Here is a 26353-nt window from a genome sequence, read left to right as displayed (position 1 = left end):
TTGCTGAGGAGGCGCACAGATCTTCCCCCCCCCCCCCTTAAGTTGGTCGTCCTGGCTGGCTAATTGTCTTTGTCCGCCTGATACTCCTATAGAGGACGCTTATGTCTGAGAGTTAGGCGGACGAAGCATGCTGCCTGATTTTTCAGGAGAGATATCGGACGCCTGGATTTTAGGATGGAGACCTTAATCCCGTTTACTTTGACTGTCTATTTGGATGCGCCGTTACAGTCTCTTTCTCTGTTTAACTTAACAGAACTGTCTTTTCACCCTTTTGAATTCTAGGTTAAATTTTCAAATTATAACCATTTAATTTTTGAAGGCGGCAAAGATGAATTTACTAATATGCCCCCATAAATTTTGCCTATATATACAGAGGGTTTAACCTCACTTTTGCACTTTGGAACTTTGCGAATTTTAGAGAGAGATCAGAGCTTTTTAGAGAGAGAAAGTGATTTCCTTTGAATCTTCAAGAGCTACGCCGTGCATTTGAGTTTTCCGGTCAACTTTCAAGACTTCTCTAGAACCCTTCGAGTTTTCTACACGTACAGAGCTAGGCCGCCTGTTTTCTTTCCCTTCTTCTTTACTTGCATTATTATTTTTCTTTTAGTTATTTATTTTTCAAATCTGGCTCAACACTCGGCTTCGTCCGTTTCTCCTCGTGAGGAGTCTAGAGTGGACGGAGACGAGTTTTCTACACGTACAGAGCTACCCCTACGACCGCTTCCACGGGTACTCATTGCTCGAACGTGGATGTAACTTCTTCTTTTAAAGAGCGCCAACGTCTAGAACTTAGGTCCTCACAACATGCTAACTCGGCCATACAATCGATCGAGTTGCTATCTCGTGAGAGGCCCCCTTCCCTTTCTCGAGCGGCCACTGCTGGTCCTCCCGCCTCAGTGACCATCCTATCTCCAACATAGCAGGTCGGACAGACGAAGGGTTGGAATATCCATTAATGAACCGTCCAACTTGCTTCCTCGCAGTGGCCCTTCTTCGGATAATCGAGCGGCCACTGCCAAGGATAAGGGTAAAGGTCCCTTAGTGCCTGAAGTTTCTTCAGCTGGGGCGGCCATGTCTCCGGGAGCCGAAGCTCCGCCGAGGCAGCAGATTTGGACAGAGTGCTGTCTTCTGAATTTGGAACTGCCCCTTGCCAAGAGGACGAGGAGGTTGCTTCTAAGCAGTCTAAAGGAGAGCCACCCCGACTGGGTGATAGCAGGGTCTCCAAGTTCATGGATCCGGCCGCTAAGCCGATCCATGATGAGTCCGTGAAAACGGACAACGGGGATAAGTCGACCCCGTCAAAACCGACCGGCCCCATCTCGACTCTGCATGTCGAGAGAGTTGGAAAATCTGATTGGCTTGAGGTCTCTCAGGTGGTAATCAACCCGGCCGCACAGGTGAGGAGAGCGACGAACCTATGCGCCTCCTCCATTCACCTTCAACACTCTTTCTCCTCCGAGCTTCTCGGACGGTTAGTTTAAATAACCTTGCACAATCTTGTTTTAATACAAGTCTTATTGCTCAAACTAAAACCCTTTTGCGGTCGTGTGTAGATATTGCGGAGGAGCTTAACATGAAGCTGCCCGCCAGTCCCTTAGTGGCGCGGACAGGAAGGCCATGCGGGAAGCCATGGCCAGAGTCGTCCCCGTCGAGCAAAGAGACAAGTTGCGGGGGATTCATGAGGGCTTCCTCAGCCCTATGATTAATTGCAGCGCCGAGGTAACATTTTACAACCCTTTACTCTTTCACACTTAGAGTATTTCCTTTATTGTTTTGCTAACTCACTTTATCTTGTACGCAGCTCTTCCTTCGACTGAACGCCTTCCTAGAATGGAAGGAGAAAGAAAATGAGATGCTAAAGAGGGCTTGGAATGAAGTCCAGAAGGCCCGGGATTCCGTTACTGGGACAGCCGCTCTCCAGCGCACGTACTTTGAAACCCAGATAATTGCGTTGTCCGACAAAGCTGCGCGGCTGAGGACCTAGTCAAGCTAGGTAAGGCTCTTGAACAAGAGTCTTTCGCTAGGGAGACTACAGGAGAAGGATGCGGCCATCCTAGACGGCCTGGAAGGAGGGATTCGAGGCCTCTGAGAAGCCTCAAGGGAGACGTAGCCCTTGCCCAACAGAACCTCAAGGAGGCCTTAGATGAGGCGGACGCTCTTAGGGCCGAGGTGGAAACTTTAAAGAAGTCCATTGCGGACTTAACACAACAGCCGAAAGCACCTCGGCAGAGGAGGTCGTCCGCATCAAGCACAACACCGAGGAGAGGTTGAAAAGCCACTTCTAAGGCGTTCGAGCTCATTGTGGAGGAAGGGGAGGCCGCCTATTATTAGGAGCGCTTCACTGAGCGTCTCAACTTTGTTTGCCTCGGGGAAGAAGCTAAGAAGGCCAATCAGCCTTCTACCGAGCTGGTCGTTACACCGGTCGCTTCGGACGAGGAGGAAGATTAGGATGAGGTGAACGAGGCTGAGGGCGAAGAGGGAAACAAGGAAAAGCCAACTGATGGTGCGTTCGCTCTTGCCTCCGAGGAACCTGTCCAAGACAAAGACTAGGCTAAATAAAGCCCAGGTCCTCCTCCGGCTGTCCCTTAATTTAAGCTTTTCAGTACTTATCTTTCATTTATGTTGAACAATATATATATATTTTTTATTTATTTATTTGGTGCCGCCTGTTTTGAGCGGCTTTGTAAGATATTTTGCCGCCTTCTGAGCGGTTTTAATTTATGCAAATTTTTCCGCCTTCTGAGCAGTTTTCATTTTATCTGTTCTATACTTTGCAAATTTTTGTGCATTTTTACGCTTTTATGCTTTCGTACGAACCTGGGGGTATGCCCCTTTATTCGGCGTTCGCCTAGTCCATATTTTGAGTGGTTTGATTGACTTGGTAGTTTTTATACCTTAAAGGGTATGGCAATTAGCGAGTCAATCAAATCATAGTAATGACTGCCCTTGGACTAGGTGAAACGTCGGATCAACAATTTACGCGGCCGCTTAATGAGCCTTATGTGAGCCGTCCGTTGAATCTATCGCTTGAACGTACTCAGGAAATTTCAAGTAATATCTCAACTTAAAAATTTCTAATTTTGGCTGGCTATTATGCCTAGGTATGCCCTTGCCCCCATTTAAGGAGGTGAATGCCCTTGACAGATTTAGGGTACCTAACGCCTTTATCGTCAGATGGAAGTCGGACGTTTACCAGTCCAGCCATTATTCGTGTATATATATTAATTTTTTTTTTTTAATTTTTTTTTTTTTTTTTTTTTTTTTTTTTTTTTTTTTTTTTTTTGCAGTACTTTGTGACCGTTTTGCTATATCGTAAATACTTTTATTCAGCTTTTATACGCCGTGTTGCTATGTTGCAAGCAACATAGTTATGATTTTCACTCGGCCTTTCAGATAACTAAAAGCATACGCAAAAGAAATCAGATAACTCAATAAGATAACAATGCCTGACTTTCATTAATATGTCAAGATTACATTGCTTAGGTCATACGGCTTTAATGACATTACTTGGTCATTAGGACCTAGCTGTATATACAGCTTTTTGGCTAAGTACAAAAGACTTCAAACATAATATTTTTCGAGATTGTCTGTGTTCCATGTTCGTGGAACTGCACGGCCATATAGGGCTTCAAGACGGTAAGTACCATCTCGAACTTCTTCGCTGATTCGATACGGCCCGTCCCATTTTTGGGTTAACTTGCCATCCTCATTTGCTCGGCCTATAGCTTTCATTTTTCTGAGCACCAGATCTCCTATCTATAGCGGCCGCTTAGACACTCGACGATTATATGCCCTTGTCATCCTCAAGCGATAGATTTCGTGCCTGAGCGCCGCATTGCCCCTGGCTTCTGGAAGAAAGTCCAGGGCGGTCATCATGGCCTCCCAATTGGCCGATTCATCATATAACATCACCCTGAGGGTAGGCTCGTACATCTCAATTGGGAGAATTGCCTTGGCACCATAGACCAAAAAGAATGGGGTCTCCCCTGTGGAGCTTTTTGTTGTTGTTCGTATAGACCATAACACATTAACCAACTCATCGGCCCATAGGCCGCCTGCTTCTTCAAGCTTGGGCTTGATACCATTGGAGATCAACTCGTTGTAGGCCTCAACTTGGCCGTTGGCTTTTGGTCGGCCGACTGAGTCAAAGCAATGAGCTCGGCCAACAATCCCTTGAGCTCGGTGTTTCAAACTAGGGCCCATTATCGAACACCATAGACCTCGTACTCCATAGTGAGTAATTATGTTCTTCCATATGAAAGCTGACACATCCGTCCACTTAATGCCCCGGACGGCCTCGGCCTCAAGCCACTTCGTGAAGTAGTCTACTGCTACGAACACATATCGCCTGTTTTGGGTGTTTTTGTCCCTCGGGAGAGTTACAACTCGAAGACTGTACCTGCAAAATAACAGAGACTCCGGGTGGTTGGAGCTCCGCCTCCGACGATCAAGTTGGAACGTGTTGGAGTAGGTAGAAAGTGCGGAAAAAGATAAAGGTGAGATCTTCTCGGATTTCGAGATCAGGAGATTTCGATGTAAGAGAATGTTAGTGATAATGTAATAAATTCAATTTGTCCCACAAATAGGGGAAATCTCCCTATTTATAGGGTCATTTTGGATAAGTGTGCCCTTACGAAGGTCATTTGACCTAGATTTGGTGGGCTGCCCGCACTGTTGGCGACTTTTTGGGAATTAGGCCTTTGAAAGCCGTCATTCCTTTTTATGACAGTGAATTCTTCCACGTGTCATTTCGTAAGTGGCCCAATTTAGGCCAATATAGGGTGGACACGTGTCCTATTCTCACTGGGCCACGTGGCGGGGTAATTTTACCCAAAACATTTGCCCCTCACATATGTGACGTGGCGGGCCACGTGGCATCTGTGACACGTCACTCACATAGTGGTGGAACAGTAATTACTGTTCACCTTTTGGGGGATTTACCAGGATGCCCCTGGAGTTACCCCTCTATAAATAGAAACTTTGCCCCTCACATTTTCGCTCATTTACGAAAAAAGTCTTAAGAAAATCTGAGAAAATCTTTGACTTTTCTTCGAAAAAGCACTTCCGTCTGCCGCTTGCTATTTGCCGCCTAACCCAGTCAGCTTGTTCAACTTCTACAGTACCTCTTTCAGGTAACCGCCTGCTCTTTTCTCTCTCTTTTCAGTTCCCTTTCAGTTTGCATGTGTTTGTTTCTTTAAAAAATGGATTCACAAGCACACACGGCACGACCTAGGATAGCTGTCAGCCCTTGGACGGCTGAATCTAGAACTAGGGGTGCAGGGCATTATGGCTAGAACAAAAAGAACAGCCCGGTCGCCTAGTAATGAAGAGGACGAGAGTCCTATCAGGGTACCCAAAAGCGAGGTATCTTATTACCCATCCAGCGTCCCAATGACGCCGATTGACTCGATTCTGGGTGAACAAGAAAACGCTCCCAGCGAAGAGGCATCCGGCTCTAGAGAGGATTCATCTCAGTCGGATGCTAGCTCAGGTGGCCTAAGAAGTGAGGAGGAGTCGCCTGTGAATGCTGAGGAAGGGGCCGCCTTTGTCGAGCGAGGCTAGGAAGAAACTTCTTCCTCCCTTCAAGAAAAATTTACTCCTTACTTTACCCATATATCCGCATCTACCCAGAGAACCATGCGGAAACACTTGGGTGATTTCCGGGACACCTATGTCATCTGGCTGCTTGATGATTCAGTCGTGTGGCTGATGATTCAGTCGTCTGGCTGCTTGATGATTCAGTCGTCTGGCTGCTTGACCAGAGCTATGGAGATAGATGCTTTGGGTGCTATGCCGCCACAATACAGGCGGGCCTTAGGTTTCCGTTGGATCCGACAATTGAAAAGATTCTGGACGAGTACCGCCTTGGGATATGGCAGCTAGCACCCAATTCTTGGGTTAATATTCAAGGATTTGTAGCCTCATGTAGGATTCAGGACGTTGAGCCTAGCTTTGAGGTCTTCGCCCATATGCATTACCTAAGCAAAGCTCCCGCATCAGCCGGCCCCCGGATGGTTCACCTTGTCATGTAACAAAGGTTACATGATAACATTAGGGAAAGAAAACAAATTGAAGGATTAGAGAAACAAGTTTTACATCATTTCTTCCCTTAATACCATCCGAAACCGGAAGTATAATTCTTGGAACCAAAATCCCTACCTCTTAGTCAGAAAGCCATTCTCCCGCCTGTGTCTGACGAAAGCTGGGACCAGATTTTGACGCCTGGTCTTTTTAAAGTTGATGTGAATACGGTTAAGGGAGGAATCGAGAAAGAGATTACCCCTTAAAGCTATATCCGAGCTGATCCTTTCTATATGGTCGCTTGTGGCCTTAGTAGTGAGAAGGGAAGAGGTAGTCGCCTGAGTCTTTGCAGAAAGAGATTTTTTTTTTTTACTAACATTTCATTCGGCCTTTTGCAAAAGAAGCCATGTCTCAGCTTGATCCGAACAAAAAACCAGGAGGCGGCGCCTCAGCCCGCCAAATAATGAAGCCCAAAAACCAAGTGTTCAAGAAAGAGCAGCTTGAGCATGTAAGTTTTTCTACATCCGTCTTCTTGTCATTGGCCTTTTTCAAACTTCTCATTTCAAAGTTGTGCCTTTTTCAGGAAGGGTCGGTGAAGCCGCATGTACTGCCATCACTTGGGGTGAGGCCCCCGAAGCAGCTGGCTCCGGATAAGGGCCAAACTCCGGCTAAAACAAGGAAGACGATTGCTCACAAACCGTCGGGCAGCCAGTCTGAGTCCCACCACTCTACAGACGGCAAGTCGCCGGTTGTCATGGCAGCTTTGAAGCAGGGGGAGGACTCCAAATCGACTAAGGAAAAACCTCCAACTAGGGCCACTGACTCTCCACGCGGCCATTCAAGCAGGCAAAGGGACAAGAATGCTCAGGATCTAGTCATCATCCCAGGTACCTCCGCCTTTGATCCCTTGCCTTACCCTTGTAGGATTAAGACTTATAGTCATTCGCCAACCAACTCTAAAACCGGTCGGTCTTTTAACAAGATCTATGCCAGCCTCTCACAAAGTATTGATTGTGTAGATGCTCCCCAGGCGCGCCGGATGTTAAGCGGATCGCCGAGTACATGCTCGCCGCCGTCTTCGCTAATCAGCGCGACTTTATTAAAGGAGTCGGCTCCCTGAACTATGGTGCTATCCTTACAAATTTGGCAGAGGTATATATTATTTTAAGTTATTTTCTAACTCTTGCTTTTGCCGACTGTATACTAACCCTCTTTTCCTTTTTGCCGAATGCAGGCCATGATGCGAGTTAATGGTCTTAAAAAACCATTCAGCGACAAGCACAAAGAGGTAAGGGCTGCCAACTTAAGGGTCGCTTCCAATCTTGACAAAGCCATTTTTTATGTAAATAAGACTAAGTTGTTGACTCAAGATATCCTATACTCACAGACGACTGCAAATTTGCAAGTGAAGAAAGATTTGGAGGCGGCCTAGAAGAGGGTGACTGAGTTAAAGGCCGAGCTGAAGGCGACTAAAGAGAAGGTTGAAGAGCTTCATGATGTTGGCAAAGAGACAAATAGTCTCAAGCGCCAATATGAGAAACTTCAATACAAGCTTGCCAACCAAGAAAAGCAGTTCGCCTCCAAATGGTCTGCCAGGGTGGAAGAGGAGAAAAGGCTGCTCGTTGAGGAAAACGAGGCCGACTGCGTCACTCGCATGAAGATGGCGTGGAAATATATAATGAAACTAGCATAATTAACTATTACATGCCAACATAAAATCTACTATTGAATTCTAATTTGTAATTCAATAGTAGATTTTATTTTGGCATGTAATAGTTAATTATGCTAGTTTCATTATATATTTCTATGTTTTGCTTGAGAATATTAGTTTGAAAAATGAAAATATCCATGTTTTTTTCCAATAAAATTAATGTTGTTTAGGCCAATATTAGGTAAAAAAACCAGATTTAAACCCAGACAAAAATATCGGGTTAAACCAGATTACTTTCAAGTTGACCCAAACACAATTAATTTCAGGTCATTTTCAGGTCAAAACCTGATTTGAACTCAAAAATATTAAAATCAGGTCTAATCAGGTTATTTTCGGGTTGACCCGAACCCGAAAATATCAGTTCAGGTTGGGGTTTTCAACCCGAATACTTAAATAGATCAGGTTCGGGTTGGGGGGTAGATGACCCGAAATCAACTGACCCGAACCCGACCTGATCTGTTTGACAGCCCTAAAAAGAACGGAAGAAATATTATATAGATGGTAGGACCAGTTCAAGAAAGGAAGTGTCCAAACTATTTTTGGGGCCGATGAAAATCAAGAGTATTCAAACTATTCTAGGATGGAGTATAAAAAAGTACTATAAGCAAAAAATGAGCTACACACCTCTTTCAATTCCATGAAACCACTCTGGCAAAGGTAGCCCCAGCAAGCATTCCTAACTCTTTCCCCATGTATGCCATAGTCTTGATGTTCTGCGAACACCTGTCATGATAGTATAATTAAGAATAGAGAAGCACAAAAGATATTTAAAAAATAACCCAAAAAGTATCTCAAACCTGATAGGCTAAGAAATTTGAAGTCCACAGCTCAGCGATGATAAAGTCAGTACAAATAGCACACAATTCCTGCAAATTCAAGCTTTAAGAGACAGGTACTGATAACTTTATTTTAAGATAGGATATATGTTAAGATAGAATTGCATAAAAGTGTGCAACACAAAGATTATCACAATGTCATTAAACATGGAAAAGGTAGATTGGGGAACTTATGAAGGTTAAAGTTATTAACTACCATAAAAAGTAAGATACCTGGAGATCAAGAAAGGATGCCGCAGCAAGAACACGGAATGCATTATTGTCATTAAGCTTAGGGTGATGACCATAAAGGTATGCCAATGAAATAGCAATGGCCTCCGCATTAACATTTGTATCATCTATCTGCAAACTTAAGACGGGGGCAGATGCTTCTTTCCAAGGACCATGAAGCATATTCCTGACAAGCAGTTGTGCAATAAGATAGAAGTTTTCATTAACTATCCAACATAAGTTATAAGCATAGAAGCCATAAACAGTTCAAGAAAAATGAAAACAACTTCAGGCAACATTCAATTCTTCCTTTGTTCTGTTTCTCTTATTCTCATTATGTGATATTTAGCACATCTTTAGCACAAAAAACAGGTCAAATTTACAACATCAGAAAATTTTATCAATAACCTAAGATAACCAGCAGTATAATCTCTATTTCTGTTAATGTAAAAGAGAAGCTAAAATCTGAACTATAGCAACCACTTCTTTAAACAATCCCTTACATTTCTACCCATGGTCACTTGTTTGACTTGCATAAATCATTCCACACAAAAGTTGATTTGGATATTTTTACCCAGTCAGCTGGCTCAATCCAAGCCAACCACGTGTCCCTAAGAGGAGCGCCCATCTGGCCCTTCCAGATGGCGACACGAGGCAGGCAGATTAGGCCCCTGGGAATGGCGGCTTTCAAGGCCAAAATCCCAAGGGCCCTACAAAAGCGGCGTGCCCTTTCCTAGGGCACAAAACCCTAGAAGGGGCACACGTTCTTAGAGCCCTATAAATAGGGAACATTCCCCTCATTTATGGGGATCAGATTTTAAGGACAACTTTTATGACCTAACCTTGATTGAATACCAATCATTGGCAGAACTGTCACTCTCAAGAAACAGTACACTTGAGCTTGGAATCCAAGCAGATAACTTTATTTCCGCACGTTTTGCTCCGAATACTTTACTAACTTAATCTTCGGAGGCGGACCACCGACCCTCCGGCGGTCCGTTTGCTTTGCAAGTACAGGCGCCCTTCGCTGAATCCAGTCTTAGTGTTGTAACTCTCCCAAGGGACAAAAACCCCCGAAACATTTGGCGCCGTCTGTGGGGAGAGTACCTCTGAGATGGCTTCACAAGTCCCTGTATCGAATCCTGAGATCAATCGGCCTCCAGAAAACATAGTACGGACCATGACTCAGGGAACGACGCTGACGTCGAAACCTATGTGGATCCTAACGGGTCCCTCATCTCCAGACGCATCCGCAATAAGGAAAAGTGGGAGGTCAGCCAAAGAAGCCCTCGGTGCGGACGGGTGATCCTTCCCAAGTGGCAGGATCAACTCCCGTCACTCGAGATGAACTCATGAAACTCCTCCAAGAAGTCGCCTACTCCTAGAAAGGAGCAGTCGGCCAAGAAGCCAGCTCAAGCTGGCAAACAGAAGTCGGTCAGGGACCGCCAGCCGACTCCTCATCCTGCTCCTACGGAGAAGGCTCGGCCCCAATTCGACCTCACCAGGCTCTGTTTCCCAGAAACGGGCACAAGAAAAGCCATCCGACACATACAGCCTGATGGTAGCAAGAAAACATTCTCTGATGCTCGACATTACATTGAGCAGAAGAAAACCCAGTTATCAGAGTCGGCTTCAACGTCGACCTACCAAAATAGCTTTCAGAATACCTCTGCGAGGTATTCCCAGTCTGTACATGAGACTCCAGCAAGCAGCCCACGGGTTGATCCAGTCGGCCAGTACATGGCTCCGCCATTGTACAAGTCGCCTGCTTTACCTTACATGCAGCCTGCCCTTTTTGGAGGTCAGGCGGCATACGGCTATCAGCCGATGGACTGGCAGCTCAGGCTGCAACACCTTGGAGATCAACCCTCTGCCTTCTCCGGGGAAATAACCGAAGCCAAACAGCCGGCTAAGGTTAAAAATGTTCTGGTTGGAACCTATGATGGGACCTCCAAAAGACCACCTGCTAGCATACACCCACCTCATGTATTTACAAGGGTTGGATGATGCCGCATGGTGTCGTTTTCCAGCCACCCTGAAGGGCATAGCCCAACAGTGGTTCGGCAATCTGCCGGCTGGTTGTATCAATAGCTTCAAGACGCTTGCGTTCTTGTTCGCTTCAAACTTCTCTATGAACATCCCTGCCAAAAAGACAAGCCTTGATTCGGGCAATGTATAGAAGGGAGATAGAGAAGGTTTGTGTTCCTATGTCGGTTCAATCTGGTACGAATCCAGATTCAAGGGCTGTCTGATGAGGTCGCCTTCACAGACTTCTTTAAGGGTTTGAAGGACGGGTATACTTTTAAGTATGAACTCGTCCGCAAACAAATTTTCACTCTGCAGGGAGCCTTACGAGAGGCGGAAGCCTATATACAGGCGACCGAACTCTGCTCCTCCAATAAGCAGTCGAAACCTAAGAAGTCCGACCGACAGAAGGAGAGTCGGCCTACTCAGCCGGCTCCTCCTAAGCCAGAAGAGAGCAAAAAGAAAAAACAAATCTAGGCCATTGATAACTCTAATACCGGCCCAGAAGAAGAAAAAAGAGTGGAAACCGTACGTTCCAAGGTACGAGTTCCGCAAGGACGGCTGCTCCATCCCCTTGGAAATCCGGGGCAGTCCAAGAAGAAGACTCCCCAGCCTGCTGTGAGTGCCGAAACTGATGAAGATCCGGTATACACAATAGCAGGCGGATTTGCCGGGGGTGGCCCGACCATTCGGGGCACCAAGGACCATCAACTCTGTTGAAGAAGGAGAGGCGGCAGGCACATCCGCCTTCCCTAAAGTTGTCATCACCGAGCAGGACAGGGGCAAAGTCTGTCGGCCGCTTTATGACCCTATGGTCATTGAATGCAAGGTGGCCAACCAACTGGTTGGTCGAATTTTGATCGACACAGGAAGCTCCTCGGACCTCATCAGCCTCAAATGCTTATCCAATCTCAAATACAAACCGGATAGCATGATGGAGGTCTCTCACACCCTTGTTGGGTTTGGGGGAGGACTTGTGCACCCAGTCGGACGAATTAACTTACCCGTTCGCCTGGGAACAGGGGAGACGGTCGGCACATGACCATCCGTTTCCTAGTGATTAAAAAGCTCATAGCTTACAACCTCATCTTTGGCCGACCCACTCTAAATGAGTGTAAGGCCGTCATCATCCCTGCTCTCATGCTACTCAAGTATGAGAAGGATGATGGAACAGTCGGTTCCCTCAATGGGGACCAGAAGACGGCTCGAGAGTGTTATCTCTTGGACGTCAAGCCCGCGACCGCAGCATCTGGCCGGGGCAAGCAGACAATCGACCTCGACGATGTCGAGGAAGAACAGTCGGCCCCACCAGCCGGAAAGAAAAGAAAGACTGATTAGCTGGTGGTGGTCAAAAAAGAAAAACAATAGCAATTGAGAGAATTCAAAGACATCTTTGCCTTTGAAGTGGAAGAGATGCCAGGCATCAGCCCGGAGCCCGGATCTCGCTGTCCACAAACTCGCCGTGGATCCTAAAAAGAAGCCCATCCGGCAAAAGAAAAGAAACCATGGCAAGGAAAGAAGTCAGGCGGCAGCCGCCGAAGTTAAAAAGCTGCTGGACGCCAAGTTCATTCGGCCGTGCAATTTCCCTGAGTGGGTATCTAACATTGTGTTAGTAAAAAAGCCGAATGGAACTTGGCGCATGTGTGTTGATTACACAAACCTCAACAAGGCATGTCCAAAGGATAGATATCCGCTGCCTAAGATCAATCGTCTGGTCGATTCAACAACCGGACATGCCCTGATGAGTTTTATGGACGCCTATTCAGGTTTCCATCAGATACCCCTGTGGAAAAAAGATCAAGAAAAGACGGCATTCGTCACTGTCAGGGGTTGTTTTGTTATACGCTAATGTCGTTTGTTAGACGACATGATAGTCAAATCCAAACGACAGGCGGATCATCTTGCTGATCTCCGAGAAACATTCGCCACACTCAGGCGGCACAAGGTCATGCTAAACCCAAAAAAGTGTGTCTTTGGTGTTGAGTCTGGGAAATTTCTCGGATTTTTGATTGACCAAAAGGGAATAGAGGCCAACCCTGTGAAAATACAGGCGGTAATCGACATGCAGTCGCCCCGTACTGTGAAGGAAGTGCAAAAGTTAACAGGTTGCCTGGCGGCCTTAGGGAGATTCCTCAATCGGTCAGGTGACAAGTGTCTCTACTTCTTCCGGGCAATCAAAAAGAAGACCAACTTTGAATGGGGGGACGATGCAAAGGCGGCCTTTCAAAAGCTGAAAACTCATCTGCACTCTTTGCCGAGGCTTGTTAGCCCTTTACCCAAAGAGAAGCTCTTTATGTATTTAGCCGTCTCTGATCATGCCCTCAGTTTCGTTCTCTTAGCTGAAAGAGACGGCATCCAGCTCCCCGGTGTATTTCATTAGCCATGTTCTCAGGAACGTAGAGCTTCGGTACCCCATGGTTGAAAATTTTGGCCTAACCCTTTACATGGCTGTGAAGAAGCTAAAACCCTACTTCTTGGCGCATGCGGTAGAAGTCTATACTGACCAACCGATCAAGCGGCCACTTACAACCTTGGACGAATGCTTAAATGGGCGATTGAAATGCAAGGATTAGAAATCACTTACGAACCAAGGAAGGCGATAAAGGGGCAAGCATTCGCCGACTTTATTGTTGAAATGACAAGGCCGGTTGCACCGGACAATACTGACCAGGTTTGGAAAGTGTATGTGGACGGGAGCTCCACTACGAACGGCTGTGGTGCAGGGATTATCCTGAGGGAGATAAGTACGAATATGCATTACGGTTCAAGTTCCAGGTCTCTAACAATAAGGCCGAATATGAGGCCCTGCTAGCCGGCATTCGGTATTGCAAGGCGCAGGGGCAAAGAAAATTAACGCCTGCTCTGATTCTCAACTGGTCGTACTCCAGGTCAATGGAACGTACGAAGCCACTCATCTAGCCATGATAAAATATTTGCAGGCGGTCAAAGATGAAGTCAAGACACTTGAGGAGTTCAATCTAACTCAAGTACCCAGATCTTCAAACAATCAGGCGGATGCTCTGTCAAAACTGGCATCATCCGCCTCCTGTGAAACGCCTCGGTCAGTTTTCTAGGAGGTCATGGAAAAGAGAAGTATATCTAATGAAGATCCCATTGGAATTCTTGACCGAAGCCCTACCTGGATGGACAACATCCGGGCTTATCTTGCAGACGGCACGCTCCCTGATTCACCCCAGGAGGAGGCGAGGAGGCGGCTATTCTGAAGAAGAAAGCGGCAAACTTCGAGCTGAGACAAGGAGAACTCTTCAAAACTGGTTTTTTGAAACCCGTGTTGAAGTGTGTAAACCCAGAGAAGGGTAAAGAAGTCCTCGAAGATTTGCATGCGGGTTTCTACGCCTCCCATATAGGCGGCAGGTCCCTAGTTGCCAAGGCCAGGCGTCTCTATTTCTGGCCTACTCTGGAGTCGGATGCCATGGAAATGGTCAGAAAATGTGACAAGTGCCAAAAGTTTGGCAAGCTCATCCATCGTCCGGCCACAGACCTGACGCAGCCCAATACCCTTTGCCAAATGGGGCATGGACATACTTGGGCCTTACACAGCAGCACCAGGCGGCAAGCGCTACATATTGGTAGTTGTGGATTACTTTACCAAGTGGGTAGAGGCGGAGGCGGTCAAAAACATCAAAGACCAAAGATGTCATCTCCTTCATATGGAGGAATGTTATCACTCGTTTCGGGGTGCCTATGTCTATGGTTTTTTACAACGGACCTCAGTTTGAGACGCCCCAGCTCAAGACTTGGTTGAGAGACCAAGGGGTCTCAAGCTTCTTTGCATCAGTCGGCCGGCCCCAAGCAAACGGCCAGGTCGAAGCTTTCAACAAGTTAATCTTAGACGGGATCAAAAAGAAAATAGAAAGGGCAGGTGGCCTTTGGGCGGATGAATTACCACACGTCCTCTGGGCCATCAGAACAATCGCCAAAAGGGCAACTGGAGAAACCCCATTCCTCATGGTGTATGGTGCAGAAGCTGTCGTGCCCATTGAACATTATGAGCCGACTCTTCGAGTCATGTTATATGACGAAGAGGTAAACTGGGAGGCCATGCGGCTGGCATTGGACTCACTTCCGGAGCGCAGGGGCAATGCTGTCTTGCGCCATGAGATTTACCGTCTGAGAATGACTCGGGCCTACAACAAAAGAGTACACAAGCGTCCTATCAAAGTGGGGGACTTTGTGCTACGGAAAATGGAGGCAGTCGATAGGGCGAATGAGTAGGGAAAGCTAACCCCAAATTGGGAAGGCCCCTACCGAATCTATGATGAAGTAAGAGACGGCACCTACCGACTGGAAGAACCAGAAGGTAGGCGGCTGCTTAGAACTTGGAATGTAGACAACTTAAAAAAGTACTACTTCTAAGAATTTTTGTAATTACTTCAAAGTTCTGATTAATGAGAATATGCCTTCATTTCCCAAACTTATCTTCTTGCTAAATTTTGTAAATTATGCTAACGTCGCCTGTACAAAGTACAGACGACCACCCTATTTTTTAGCGTCTGTCCCAACAGTAGACGCCCCATTTCGTTTTAAGGAACCGACTGCACCAAAGCAGTCGACCCTACTAATTTATTTTCAAGTTAAGTCCAACACTTAACGGCTATTTACCATTTTTATAGAGGCCAATGGCCGGATATTAATAAAACAATAGAGGCCGACGGCCACAGTCTGCTCCAACATAAGTATGACTTAGCATCTAATTTTAAAACTTAGCATCTAATTTTAACGAGGCCTATGGCCGAATGAAATTAAAGAATCGGCTGCTCTGCATGGCCATCTGTCGCTTGGTTTGGGGCAATCACCATAGTGATTGACTGACTTAGAAACCATGCATACTCTTCTAAGTATCAATAATTTCTAAGTCAATCAATCCAATCAACTAAAACCAATCGACATCCGCCCAGGGGCAAGAACATTCGCATACTATACGGGCTAAAATTCTTAGCTAAAATTCTATACATAAAAATAAGCTTTGAAAATTCTTAAAGCATGCATAAACACCAATATAAATAAAACCGGCCGAATGACCGGATGCTTCATAAAAATTAAACAATCGTCAAAATTGACGACTGCAAAGAGTTAACTGGCTTTGCCAGGAGAATTGTTAAATAACCCGACCCCTCGGTCGGTAAAGATACATTTTTACTCGGCATGCAGGCCGGAAGATCAAATAAATGGCCATTCGGCCGCAGAAAGAAATTATAAAAAGCTTAAGGGGCAGGGGAGTTATCAACATTGGCAGCCGCACCATCACCCGCTAGCTGCTCAGCATTTTCATCATCCTCCCCGTCTCCCTGCTCGTCCCTAGAAGACAGAAGAGCCTGATGAGGAGTCGGACTCTTTGCCCTCAGCAGCCTTGTTCGCCTCCTCTTGAGATTAGTGAAGAAGTTAAACATTGAAATCCTCGTTAGCTTGATCAAACTTGGATTTCCAGGTGCTATAGTCAGCACCCGGCTCTACCGCCTCCCATGCCATCCGCATGATGGCCTCATAATCCTCCATCATTTGTTTGACAAGGGCCTCATTCTCCTCCTCAGCTCGGGACTTGAACTTGGCCTTCAGCTGCTTGTCCTGGTTCTGGTTCGCCAGGCGCACCTCCAGGCGGCCAACGCGCTCCTTGGCCCTCTCGTCCTCTTTCTTGGCCTCTTGCAGAGGCTCAAACTTTTCCTTAAGACCTTTAATTTCAGCCTTAAGGTCAATGATTTTGGAGCGAGCCGAATCTAGGTCCTTCTTTACCTGCAGGAATACATCATATCAAGGGTCAGTAGCTCATTCTGAGCAATTTCAAATTGAGCTCGGTCTAAGGCGGAATCGGCTCGAGCTTTAGCGGTTGTTACCTCTTTGGACTTTTCCTGGATTGGCCTCCTAAGCCCCTGGATGCGCAGCATTGCCCGGAGATGAGAAAAGAACCGAATGGTCAAGACCAGTCGGATATGTGCCTAAACAATAAGAAAATTAAGCTAACTCTTTACCTCAAAGAGGTTCCCCAAGATGGCATCCAAGTTAAGGGTGTCGACTCCTCTCACGGACGCCTTGTCCTCTGGATCAAGCGCCCTCAGCATCTCCTTGGCCATTTGGACAACAGTCGGCCTTTGCAGTGGAGCTGCAAGATTAAAGTTAGCCAAGTTAATTCTAAGAAACTATCTTGATGTTGAAATTCAATGAAGAGGCGGCTTATACCCTCCGGCTGAATCTCCTCCTCCTTCCCATGACATCTCTTCTCTCCTACTGAGCCGACAGCAGTGGTGGGTTGGTTAAAGCCACCCTTCGATGCCTGAGTAGCATCCGGTTTGCTGACCTCCCTGTGAGCTTCGAGAGTAGAGTCGTCTCCTTTTTTGGGCTTGTGAGCAATGTGCTTCCGGTTCTTGCCGGATGCACTCACATCACCGGTCCCAGTCTTCTGGATTTTGGATTGGGATTGCTTGGAGGGAGAGGGTCTGGTGGAGCCACTCTGCATTAGCAAAAGGATAAGGCGTCAGAAAAACAGGCGGGCAAAAATTGACCTTTGCTAAAAAAAAGACCAAGTTTTATAAACAACTACCTTGGGGGTCAGGGCTGTTTTCTGCTCGTCACTCGCTCGATAAAGAACGTTCGAGCGATATTTCGCCGCAGAGACAACAGTCGGCTTCCTTGTTGCCGAAATCTTTTCCATAGCTTTGTCTGCACCAAAAGCAGGAGTTAGACTTTATAAACAAACATTGAAAAGCAATTTAAAAGTTCCATAAAATCAAACGGCCGACTACCTCTCGGCATCTCAGAACTTAGCCCACAAGCGGCCAAGAACACCTCATCTTCTAGCCACTTGTAAAGGGGAATATAGCTCTGGGGACGACTATTTTCTCCCCCTGCTCATTTGTCCGAACGGACACTTTGAACAAACCCCGGTCAAAAATTTCCTCCTGGGCCCGCCTAGGGAGAGGGGGCAAGGCACTCTTGCCAGCCAGGAGGGGCGGATCCTTGTTCCACCTATTGTATTTCTGGTTCAGTCGGCTATAAGAGGAATGGACTATGTAGAACTTTGTTCTCCAGTCCTTCCACTTGTTTTCTTTGCCTACTGCCATCATGTACCCCTTGCAAGTGGACAAGGTGTACCAGCCTTCGCCGCCCTTGGCAGGCGCTCAGCTGAGATAGTGCATGTTGGCGAATGCCTCAAAGCTGGGATCCACCTCCAGCATTTCACATGCGGCAACATACCCGATGATATTAATCCATGAATTCGGGACAAGTTGCCAGATACCCAGCTGGTATCCGTCCAGTATTCTCTTCACGGCCGGATGGAGAGGGAAGCGTAGCCAGCCTGGAGGACTGCCTCGTAGCAGCCGAATGCTTGGTCCTTATAGCTGGCCAAGGTCGGTCAGGTTATTGTATCATCCTAGTTGGAAACAGACAAGGAAAAGCCATGACCCATTACGGTCTTGCGCTTGAAATTGGCAAGACCGGATGTCATAGAAGTCCGCTTACTTTGCGAGGCATGGTGATAGTAGGAGGCGCGTTCCAAGTGCCTAGAAGCACTCGGCTCCGCCAGCCTTCTCCCTTTTCCATTGACAAGGATTCCCTTGCAGTGCTTATCTTTGCTCTGGCCTCCTCTGAAGTAACGGAGGCATTTTCAGAAGATGACGAGGCCGAATCGTCATCGGAGCTCTCCCCAGAGCTAGGGGACTACCGGCTGGGGCCAGCAGGGTCCTCCCCTAGACTCTCCTCCGACGCCTGTTCTGAAGGCTCGGCCTGGTATTGACTATCGGCTTCCCGCAGTATGGTATCACTGGGGTGCCGCTTGAAGAAGGGGAAGAGTAATAAGTTGGAGTTTGGGGAAGGTCAGAAGAAGGGTTTGGGGGGTTCTCAAAAATTTCACTAGCAGGCACCCTAATGGAGCGTCCGAATGGTAAAAGGAACCATCCGCCCTATATCTCCTCGTTGTTCTGGCCATCGTGTCCTGCAGATGCACAGACACTTAGACACTGTCGGATTTGGAGATGTACTTAAAGCAAAGTTCTCGAACGAGCATTCGGCACTCCCAGTTCTAGATGCAGCCGTCCCCGGTGACCGGTTGATCGCTAATCTAGGTCGTGCCGGGTGCGTTTGGGAAACCATTTGATAAAGAAAAAACGCAAGAAAAAATAAATAAAAGAAGAGGGCAGGCGGTTACCTTAGAAGAAGGTACCAGGAGACGCCTAGTTTGCTGAAACAGACGGACAGAAAGCCGAGCGTCGGATGCTTGATAAGCTAAGTCTTTGAGAGTCTTTGAAAGTCAAAAGTCCAGAGATTCTCCAAGATTCGCAAAGGTGTGAATCCAAAAAGGGGGGTCAAACCTTTCTATTTATAGAAGGGGTAAAACCTAATTTTTCCCCCCAAAAGTTAATTTGAAATTTGGCCAGTTGGATTTTGACACCTGTCATAGGCGACACGTGGCAAGCGCGTGTCCCCTGTGAGGGTCAAATGATTTGGGTATTTTTACCCAGCTAGCTGGCTCAATCCGAGCCAACCACGTGTCCCTAAGAGGAGCGCCCATCTGGAAGGACACGTGGCAGGCAGATTAGGCCCCCCGGGAATGGCGGCTTTCAAGGCCTAAATCCCAAGGGCCCTGCAAAAGCGACGTGCCCTTTCCTAGGGCACAAAACCCTAGAAGGGGCACACGTTCTTGGAGCCCTATAAATAGGGAACATTCCCCTCATTTATGGGGATCAGATTTTAAGGACAACTTTTATGACCTAACCTTGATTGAATACCAATCATTGGCAGAACTGTCACTCTCAAGAAACAGTACACTTGAGCTTGGAATCCAAGCAGATAACTTTATTTCCGCACGTTTTGCTCCGAATACTTTACTAACTTAATCTTCGGAGGCGGACCACCGACCCTCCGGCGGTCCGTTTGCTTTACAGGTACAGACGCCCTTCGCTGAATCCAGTTTAGTGTTGTAACTCTCCCAAGGGACCAAAACCCCCGAAACAAAAGTAATTGACAGGCTCTACATTGATCAGATTCTTCATTATACCTCAAGTATCGGATAATTCACTTTGGGTCAACATCATAAATATTTTTCACACATAAATTGAGTACTTGAGTCCGACCAAAAGAGGAAAATCTGGCGCTATGCTATACCAGAGTTGAACACTTGGGGGGACAGGATCACATATACAAAGGGCTAGAAGGGGAAGTGCTAAATTCATTTCCCTTTCACAAACGGAAACTTATAGCACATTATTAGCGCCATAGCAAGGGTTTGAAAATCACTTTTTTAAAACAACTATATATATGAAGAATTCTCATGTCATGGCAAAGCAAAACAAGTAAAGTAAAGTAAAGTTTGTCTAACTTAAGCCCACAAATCACATAAAACATAGGACAGTCAGATATGGATACACTATATCAGGCAATAACTTTGACAATTAAATTGTATATTGCAACATTAGCCATAACGGAGGTTTAATTGGCATATAAGCTACTTGATTGTTCGGTATTAAACAACCATCAACATCATCATCAATGAGTTATAGCTAAAATCTCCAAATCAAATCAAGCTTACATCCAAATTCATGTAAGTCAACATCTATATGATTGTGTGTTTCCAATTTTACAACATAGCACATCAATCACCTACTTCTTGCCCTCTCACCGTATATCATAGTTACAGAAATTTTTATCAAGCGCCCCGAACACCTCAAAATACGAAAAAAAAAAAAAAAAAAAAAATTGACGATTCCAATACAAAACATTCTCCGAAATTTAAATGCAAAAGTACGAAAATTGCAAAAGTAGGCATAAAAAGGGAAATATGAAACCTGAAATAAGAGCTGCGAGAAAGAATCAAGCGATGAAGATGATAAGTAGAGTCCATAGCATTAACAACAATATCGGAGAAAACGCCATTGTTAAAACCCTCCAATTGAATGTGATCACACAAAGAGGCGAGATTACAATCGACAGCACGCAATTCGACGCTGCTCCGGTCACTATCTGATTGCTGCTGCTGCAGCTGAGGTTGCGATATCGGAAGCGACATAGAATGATAATGATGGTGCTGGTGCTGCTGCTGCTGCTGTTGGTGTTGGGTGAACGAATAACAACGATTTCTTATTGATGAGTGAGATTGCTGCTGGTGGTGGTGTTGGTGATGCTGGTCCGCCATTGGTTAGGGTGAGAGCATGAAAATCAGCGCCATTGTTGTCTCTTTAAGAATTTCGAGAGGGAGAGAAAGTGATTCGGTTTTTTTTTTTTTTTTTTTTTCTGAAGGGGATTCGGGGTTATTTTCGGTGGAACTGGTATGATTTCATTAATGACAATAGTGTAGGAAAATTCGGGTGTTTGTGTTACCAAAAAAAATTGTCAGAAACTACCCGCCTAATAGGTCATTTTGTCAACAACTATTCGCTTAAAATTTTTATCAAAAAAACTACCCACTGAATTTGCATTACCCATTTTGGTTTTCCGGCAACAAAATCCGGCAAGGTTCACATTTGTTTTTTCTTCCAAAATTTAAACATGAAATGAAGAATCAATCAATTAAGAAGCCAAAATAAGTGAATTTAACATCAATTTAGAAGCATTACATATTTCTTAATTAAAATCACAATTACTTTCGCCCTCTTAAATTAGGGAGATATTGTAAATTTTGTGCTTCTAAGGTGAGTCGTTGTAAAGGAGATTAGGTTGGTTGTTAATATGAGGTTTAAGCTTAACTTTTGGAAGGAAAAAATAAATAAAATTCGGCCACATTTGCCGGATTTTGTTGCCGGAGAACTAAAATGGGCATTGCTACTCAAACTTTTTAAATTTAGTGAGTAATTGTTTTAAAAAAATTTTAAGCGAGTAGTTGTTGACAAAGGTGGGTAGTTCTTGACAATTTTTCCTGTAAAAAATTACAAGGATTTCAAAAAGGAAAAAAAAACTTTTAGATACTCCAATAATTTTGGTGTATACTTGTTATGGTCAATTACCAGTTGTTTTGGGTGTTTTTGTCCATCGGGAGAGTTACACCTCGAAGATTGGTTGAGAAGCGTCTGTACCTGCAAAACAACGGAGACTTCGAGTGGTTGGAGCTCCGCCTCCGACGATCAAGTTAGAACGTGATGGACTAAGTAAAAAGTGCGGAAAAAGATAAAGGTGAGATCTTCTCGAATTTTGAGATCAGGAGATTTCTCTGCTGTAAGAGAATGTCAGTGATATTGTAATAAATTCAATCTGTCCTACAAATGGGGGAAATCTTTCTATTTATAGGGTCATTTTGGATAGTGTGCCCTTACGTAGGTCATTTGACCTAGATTTGATGAGCTGCCCGCACTTTTGGTGGTTTTTCAGGAATTGAGCCTTTGAAAGTCGTCATTCCTTTTGATGACAGTGGATTCCACGTGTCATTTCCTAAATGGACGAATTTAGGCCAATATACGGTGGACACGTGTCCTATTCTCATTGGACCACGTGGCGGATTTACCCAAAAATGTAACACCCCCAAAATTCGAGTCTTTAAAAACAAGATTACCTTTAACTTTCAAAAACCCAACCATCGAACTCTGGAAATGTTACTGCTACACTTATTTTCCGTAGAAAATAAATGCAAAGCAAAAATAACATAATATTTAAAATAACTAAGTGGTCTAAGTTGTGGCAAAATAAAATAGTCATTACATCAAAACTGCAATTATTTGAAACCAATAATTGAGAGGAAATAATTAAATTCGGGGATAAACTAAATTGTCTTAGCTACGTGATTATTCTAACGTCTCCTCACACGTAACCGAGTACCCTTTTTACCAACCTGCAAAATAAATCAGAAACAAGAAAAGAGAGAAAACTCCCAAAAATCAGATAAACTGAGTAATTCCAACTCCATCCCGTAAAATAAATAAATTTTAGTTCAAAACAGTTTATACACAATATAGTCTCATAAATATTTTAATACTCAACCAAGTTCAAATAGTCACATAACATATTATTACTTTATTTAAGAAAGGGAAAGAGAACGCCAGTAAGCCGGGACTAGTCCCTGTCACCACCTACTTTACAGAGGGTCGCGCATAACCCCAATTGGCCATAAAATAAAACAGAATGTCCCTAGTGTGCACACCCCTCACTAATACCCAGTGATTAGGAGGAAGACTAACAGCAATATACAATAGTTTAAACCAACTAGTAGCAACCATAACTACTAGTGGGCAACATGTTCTTCACCCTTTCGGGTTTCATTTCCCTTCTTAAATTAAATTTCACTGTACATCTTATTAGATTATATCATCCAATTACACTGTACACAAGTATTGCACAAATCAATTTAATTTCAAGTATCAATACTTCAATTTCAGTATTATTAGACCATAGTCATCCTACATGACATATAGACCATCAATCACGTATAATCAATCATCCAATACCCAAGATTATATTTTTTAAAAAAACTCATACGATAACAAATAATCATATTTTTCGAAATTACATATACTAGTACACAAAATAGAAAACTCATATATAATATACGATTCCATAATATCATACGATAGCACACTCATCACATATGATTACATAAGCACGTATTTGACACATAATATTTCAAAACAATTTCCTAACGGGATTCTAAAGATGATGGACATTGAAAATTACCTTGATCGCGCGTAAAATTCAAGGTAATTAACCTCTTGAACGGTCACCTAGTAGCCTCCGTATACAAATAAACGATTCTAAGTTAGATAATTATACGACTATATATATAAAAAAAATTGAGGGTGTGATTAATTTATCACAATCCATAATCTAGTCACCCCAAAAACAAAATATAAACAACTAATTATAGAGTTAGATGGATAGTATTATATCATCATCATCTCCACCATTATCATCATCACCATCTCCATCACCCATCATCATCATCACCGACATTATCATCATCACCATTATCACCATGATTCCACTAAAACCCAAATCCCAAATTCCACTGAAGCCATACAAAATCGTTTTTTATTTTTTAATTTTTAGAAATCAATAAGCACAAAATCCAATAGACCAAATACATACTGACCGAAACAATGGAGTGACGAGTTGCGGTGACTTCCAAACTCGTCAAAATATTTATTAAATTTTTTTTTTTTAGAAGAGATAGTTTACCTGAGAAAAGATTGAAAGTACGGTATTGAAATTTGAGGTTAAGGGGGCTTTATATAATTTGAGTTGTTTAGCATTCTAGAAATTTCACAAGATAAGGGTCAAACTTATCTTGAGTTTGTTACATAAACTCAGTAAACAGATTTTCAAAATTCCTTTTTATCAGCTTCCAAACCAATCTCTGTATGTTATCCAAAATCAGTTTTTTTTTTTTTTTTTTATCAAATCCGAAAATAATAATAATAATAATAATAATAATAATAATAATAATAATAATAATAATAATAATAATAATAATAATAATAATAATAATAATAATAATAATAATAATAATAATAATAATAATAATTTTTACAATTTGAAAATAATAATAATTAGTTTTAAAGTTTATTTATTTATTTTTGAAAAGAAATTGTTGACTAAAAATACTCCAAAATTAATACTCCAAAATTTGGGGTATTACATTCTACCCCCCTTTAAAAGTTTCGACCTCGAAACTTGGCATACCTGGTCGAAAAGTTCCGGGTAACGTTTTTTCATATCATGCTCAGCTTCCCAAGTTGCTTCTTCAGAATTCTGATTAGACCATAGGACTTTAACTAACTTTACCGCCTTATTTCGGGTACTTCTCGTTTTGGTGTCGAGAATTTTCACATGGTGTTCTTCGAAAGTTAAGGTCTCATCTAGCTCAATAGACTCGGGTTGGATTACATGGATAGGGTCATGAACATATTTTCGGAGTTGGGAAACATGAAAAACATTGTGAACATTGGCTAACTCCATGGGTAAGGCTAGTTGATATGCTACCTCTCCAACTCTCTTCAATACTTCATACGGGCCAATGTATCTAGGACTCAACTTCCCTTTTCTACCAAACCGCATGACTCCCTTGGTAGGTGAAACCTTAAGTAAAGCCTTTTCCCCAACTTCAAATTCCACTATTCTCCTATTCTGGTCTGCATATGACTTTTGTCGATCCTGAGCTGCCTTCATGTTTGCCTAGATAAGCCTAACTTGCTTCGTTGTTTCTTCAATCATTTCTGGCCCCAAAGTCAAAGACTCACTGATATCGCTCCAACACAAGGGACTCCTACATTTTCTCCCATACAACGCTTCATAAGGCGCCATTCCTATACTCGCATGATGGCTATTATTGTATGAAAATTCGATCATAGGTAATCTTTCGTCCCATGCTCCGCCAAAGTCCATCACACAAGCTCTCAACATGTCCTCCAAGGTCTGAATTGTTCTCTCTGTCTGTCCATCTATAGCAGGGTGAAACAATGTGCTAAACTTCAGTATAGTGCCAAATGCTTGCTGAAACATTTCCCAGAACTTTGATAAAAATCTTGGATATCTGTCTGAAATAATATCCTTAGAAACTCCATGTAGCCTCACAATTTCTTTCACATAGGCAGCTGCCAACTGATTCACATTCCAAGTATCCTTTATTGCTATGAATCTTGCTGTTTTCGTTAAACGATCAACTATGACCCAAATAGCATTCTTTGCTGCCCTTGTAAGTGGTAATCCCATCACAAAATCCATAGAGATAGACTCCCACTTCCATCCTGGCACATCTAACGATTGCAGCTTCCCTCCAGGTCTCATATGTTGTATCTTCACTTTCTGACATGTAAGGCACCTTGCCACAAACTCAGCTACTTCACGCTTCATGTTTGGCCACCAAAAATGTTTCTTAAGATCCTTATAGAGCTTATCTCCTCCTGGGTGTACAGAGTACGGGGTGTTGTGAGATTCTTCTAAAATCTTCCTTTTGAGATCTTCATTTTTAGGAATACACCATCTCCCTTTTTATTTCACTGTTCCACTATCATCAACATCAAACTCAGTTGTCGCTCCTTCTTCTTTTATCTTCCTCACCTTGGTCAACCACTCATCTAACATTTGCTTCTCACGAATCTCATCATATATGGTAGGTTTGACTGACATTGCATTCAACTGAGCGTTCACCTGACCATACTCTACAACCTCCAAGTTCAACTTTCTAAATTCTTCGCAAAGTTCTTTGGCTAAAATCATCAAGTTCACTGTATGACTTGTATTCCTACTCAAAGCATCAGCTACCTTGTTCGCCTTTCCTTCGTGATACAAAATGTCTGGGTTGTAATCGGTTAGCACCTCAAGCCATCTCCTTTGCCTCATGTTCAAATGAGTCTGTGTGAATATGTATTTAAGACTCTTATGGTCCGTATACACCTTACATCTCACACCATACAAGTAGTGTCTCCAGATCTTGAGAGCAAACACTACCGCTCCTAGCTCCAAATCATGGGTAGGGTAATTCTGTTCATGTTGCTTGAGTTGCCTTGATGCATAAGCTACAACCTTCCCATGTTGCATAAGTACACACCCAAAACCATTCTTAGATGCGTCACTATAGATTTCAAACCCCTCAGTCCCTGATGGTAAGGTTAAGACT

At 44.0% G+C, this 26353-nt stretch overlaps 2 protein-coding genes across 4 annotated transcripts in view; both read right to left on the bottom strand.

Annotated features, from left to right (window-relative positions):
* LOC145632038 (uncharacterized) overlaps positions 1-21130 on the bottom strand; it is a 29933-nt gene extending 8803 nt beyond the window's left edge. Inside the window, exons 1-4 of one of the 3 annotated variants that reach the window (XM_081684301.1) lie at positions 20601-21130; positions 8782-8965; positions 8530-8598; positions 8357-8455 (exon numbers count right to left, since the gene is read on the bottom strand). In XM_081684301.1, the coding sequence (XP_081540427.1) occupies positions 8357-8455; positions 8530-8598; positions 8782-8965; positions 20601-20947 (699 nt within the window). In that variant the 5' untranslated portion in view covers positions 20948-21130. Of the gene's footprint in view, positions 1-8356; positions 8456-8529; positions 8612-8781; positions 8966-20600 lie in introns of those variants that run through there. The other 2 variants (XM_081684300.1, XM_081684302.1) reach the window with 2 other exon arrangements.
* A 2418-nt stretch (positions 21131-23548) lies between these two features.
* LOC145632763 (uncharacterized) lies at positions 23549-24903 on the bottom strand. Its single transcript, XM_081685102.1, has 3 exons — positions 24418-24903; positions 23683-23719; positions 23549-23562 (listed from the first exon to the last, which is right to left on the bottom strand). The coding sequence occupies exons 1-3, from the start codon at positions 24901-24903 to the stop codon at positions 23549-23551; spliced, it is 537 nt and encodes a 178-aa protein (XP_081541228.1).
* Positions 24904-26353: the final 1450 nt, after the last annotated feature.

Source organism: Chenopodium album, chromosome 5 (assembly GCF_948465745.1).
Source record: "Chenopodium album chromosome 5, dcCheAlbu1.1, whole genome shotgun sequence".
NCBI classification, from domain to species: domain Eukaryota; kingdom Viridiplantae; phylum Streptophyta; class Magnoliopsida; order Caryophyllales; family Amaranthaceae; genus Chenopodium; species Chenopodium album.
The sequence above is the reverse complement of the archived record's forward strand: the minus strand, read 5'-3'. Positions and strand labels throughout refer to the sequence as shown.

Bases quoted from the DNA above. Each gene is read 5' to 3' on its own strand.
- LOC145632763 (XM_081685102.1), bottom strand. From the start codon at position 24,903: ATGAAGGCAGCTCAGGATCGACAAAAGTCATATGCAGACCAGAATAGG. The intron at 23,720-24,417 runs GTATGCCAAGTT...TTTGGGTTTTAG, and splicing joins ACCCGGAACTTTTCGACCAG to TGGAATCATGGTGATAATGG.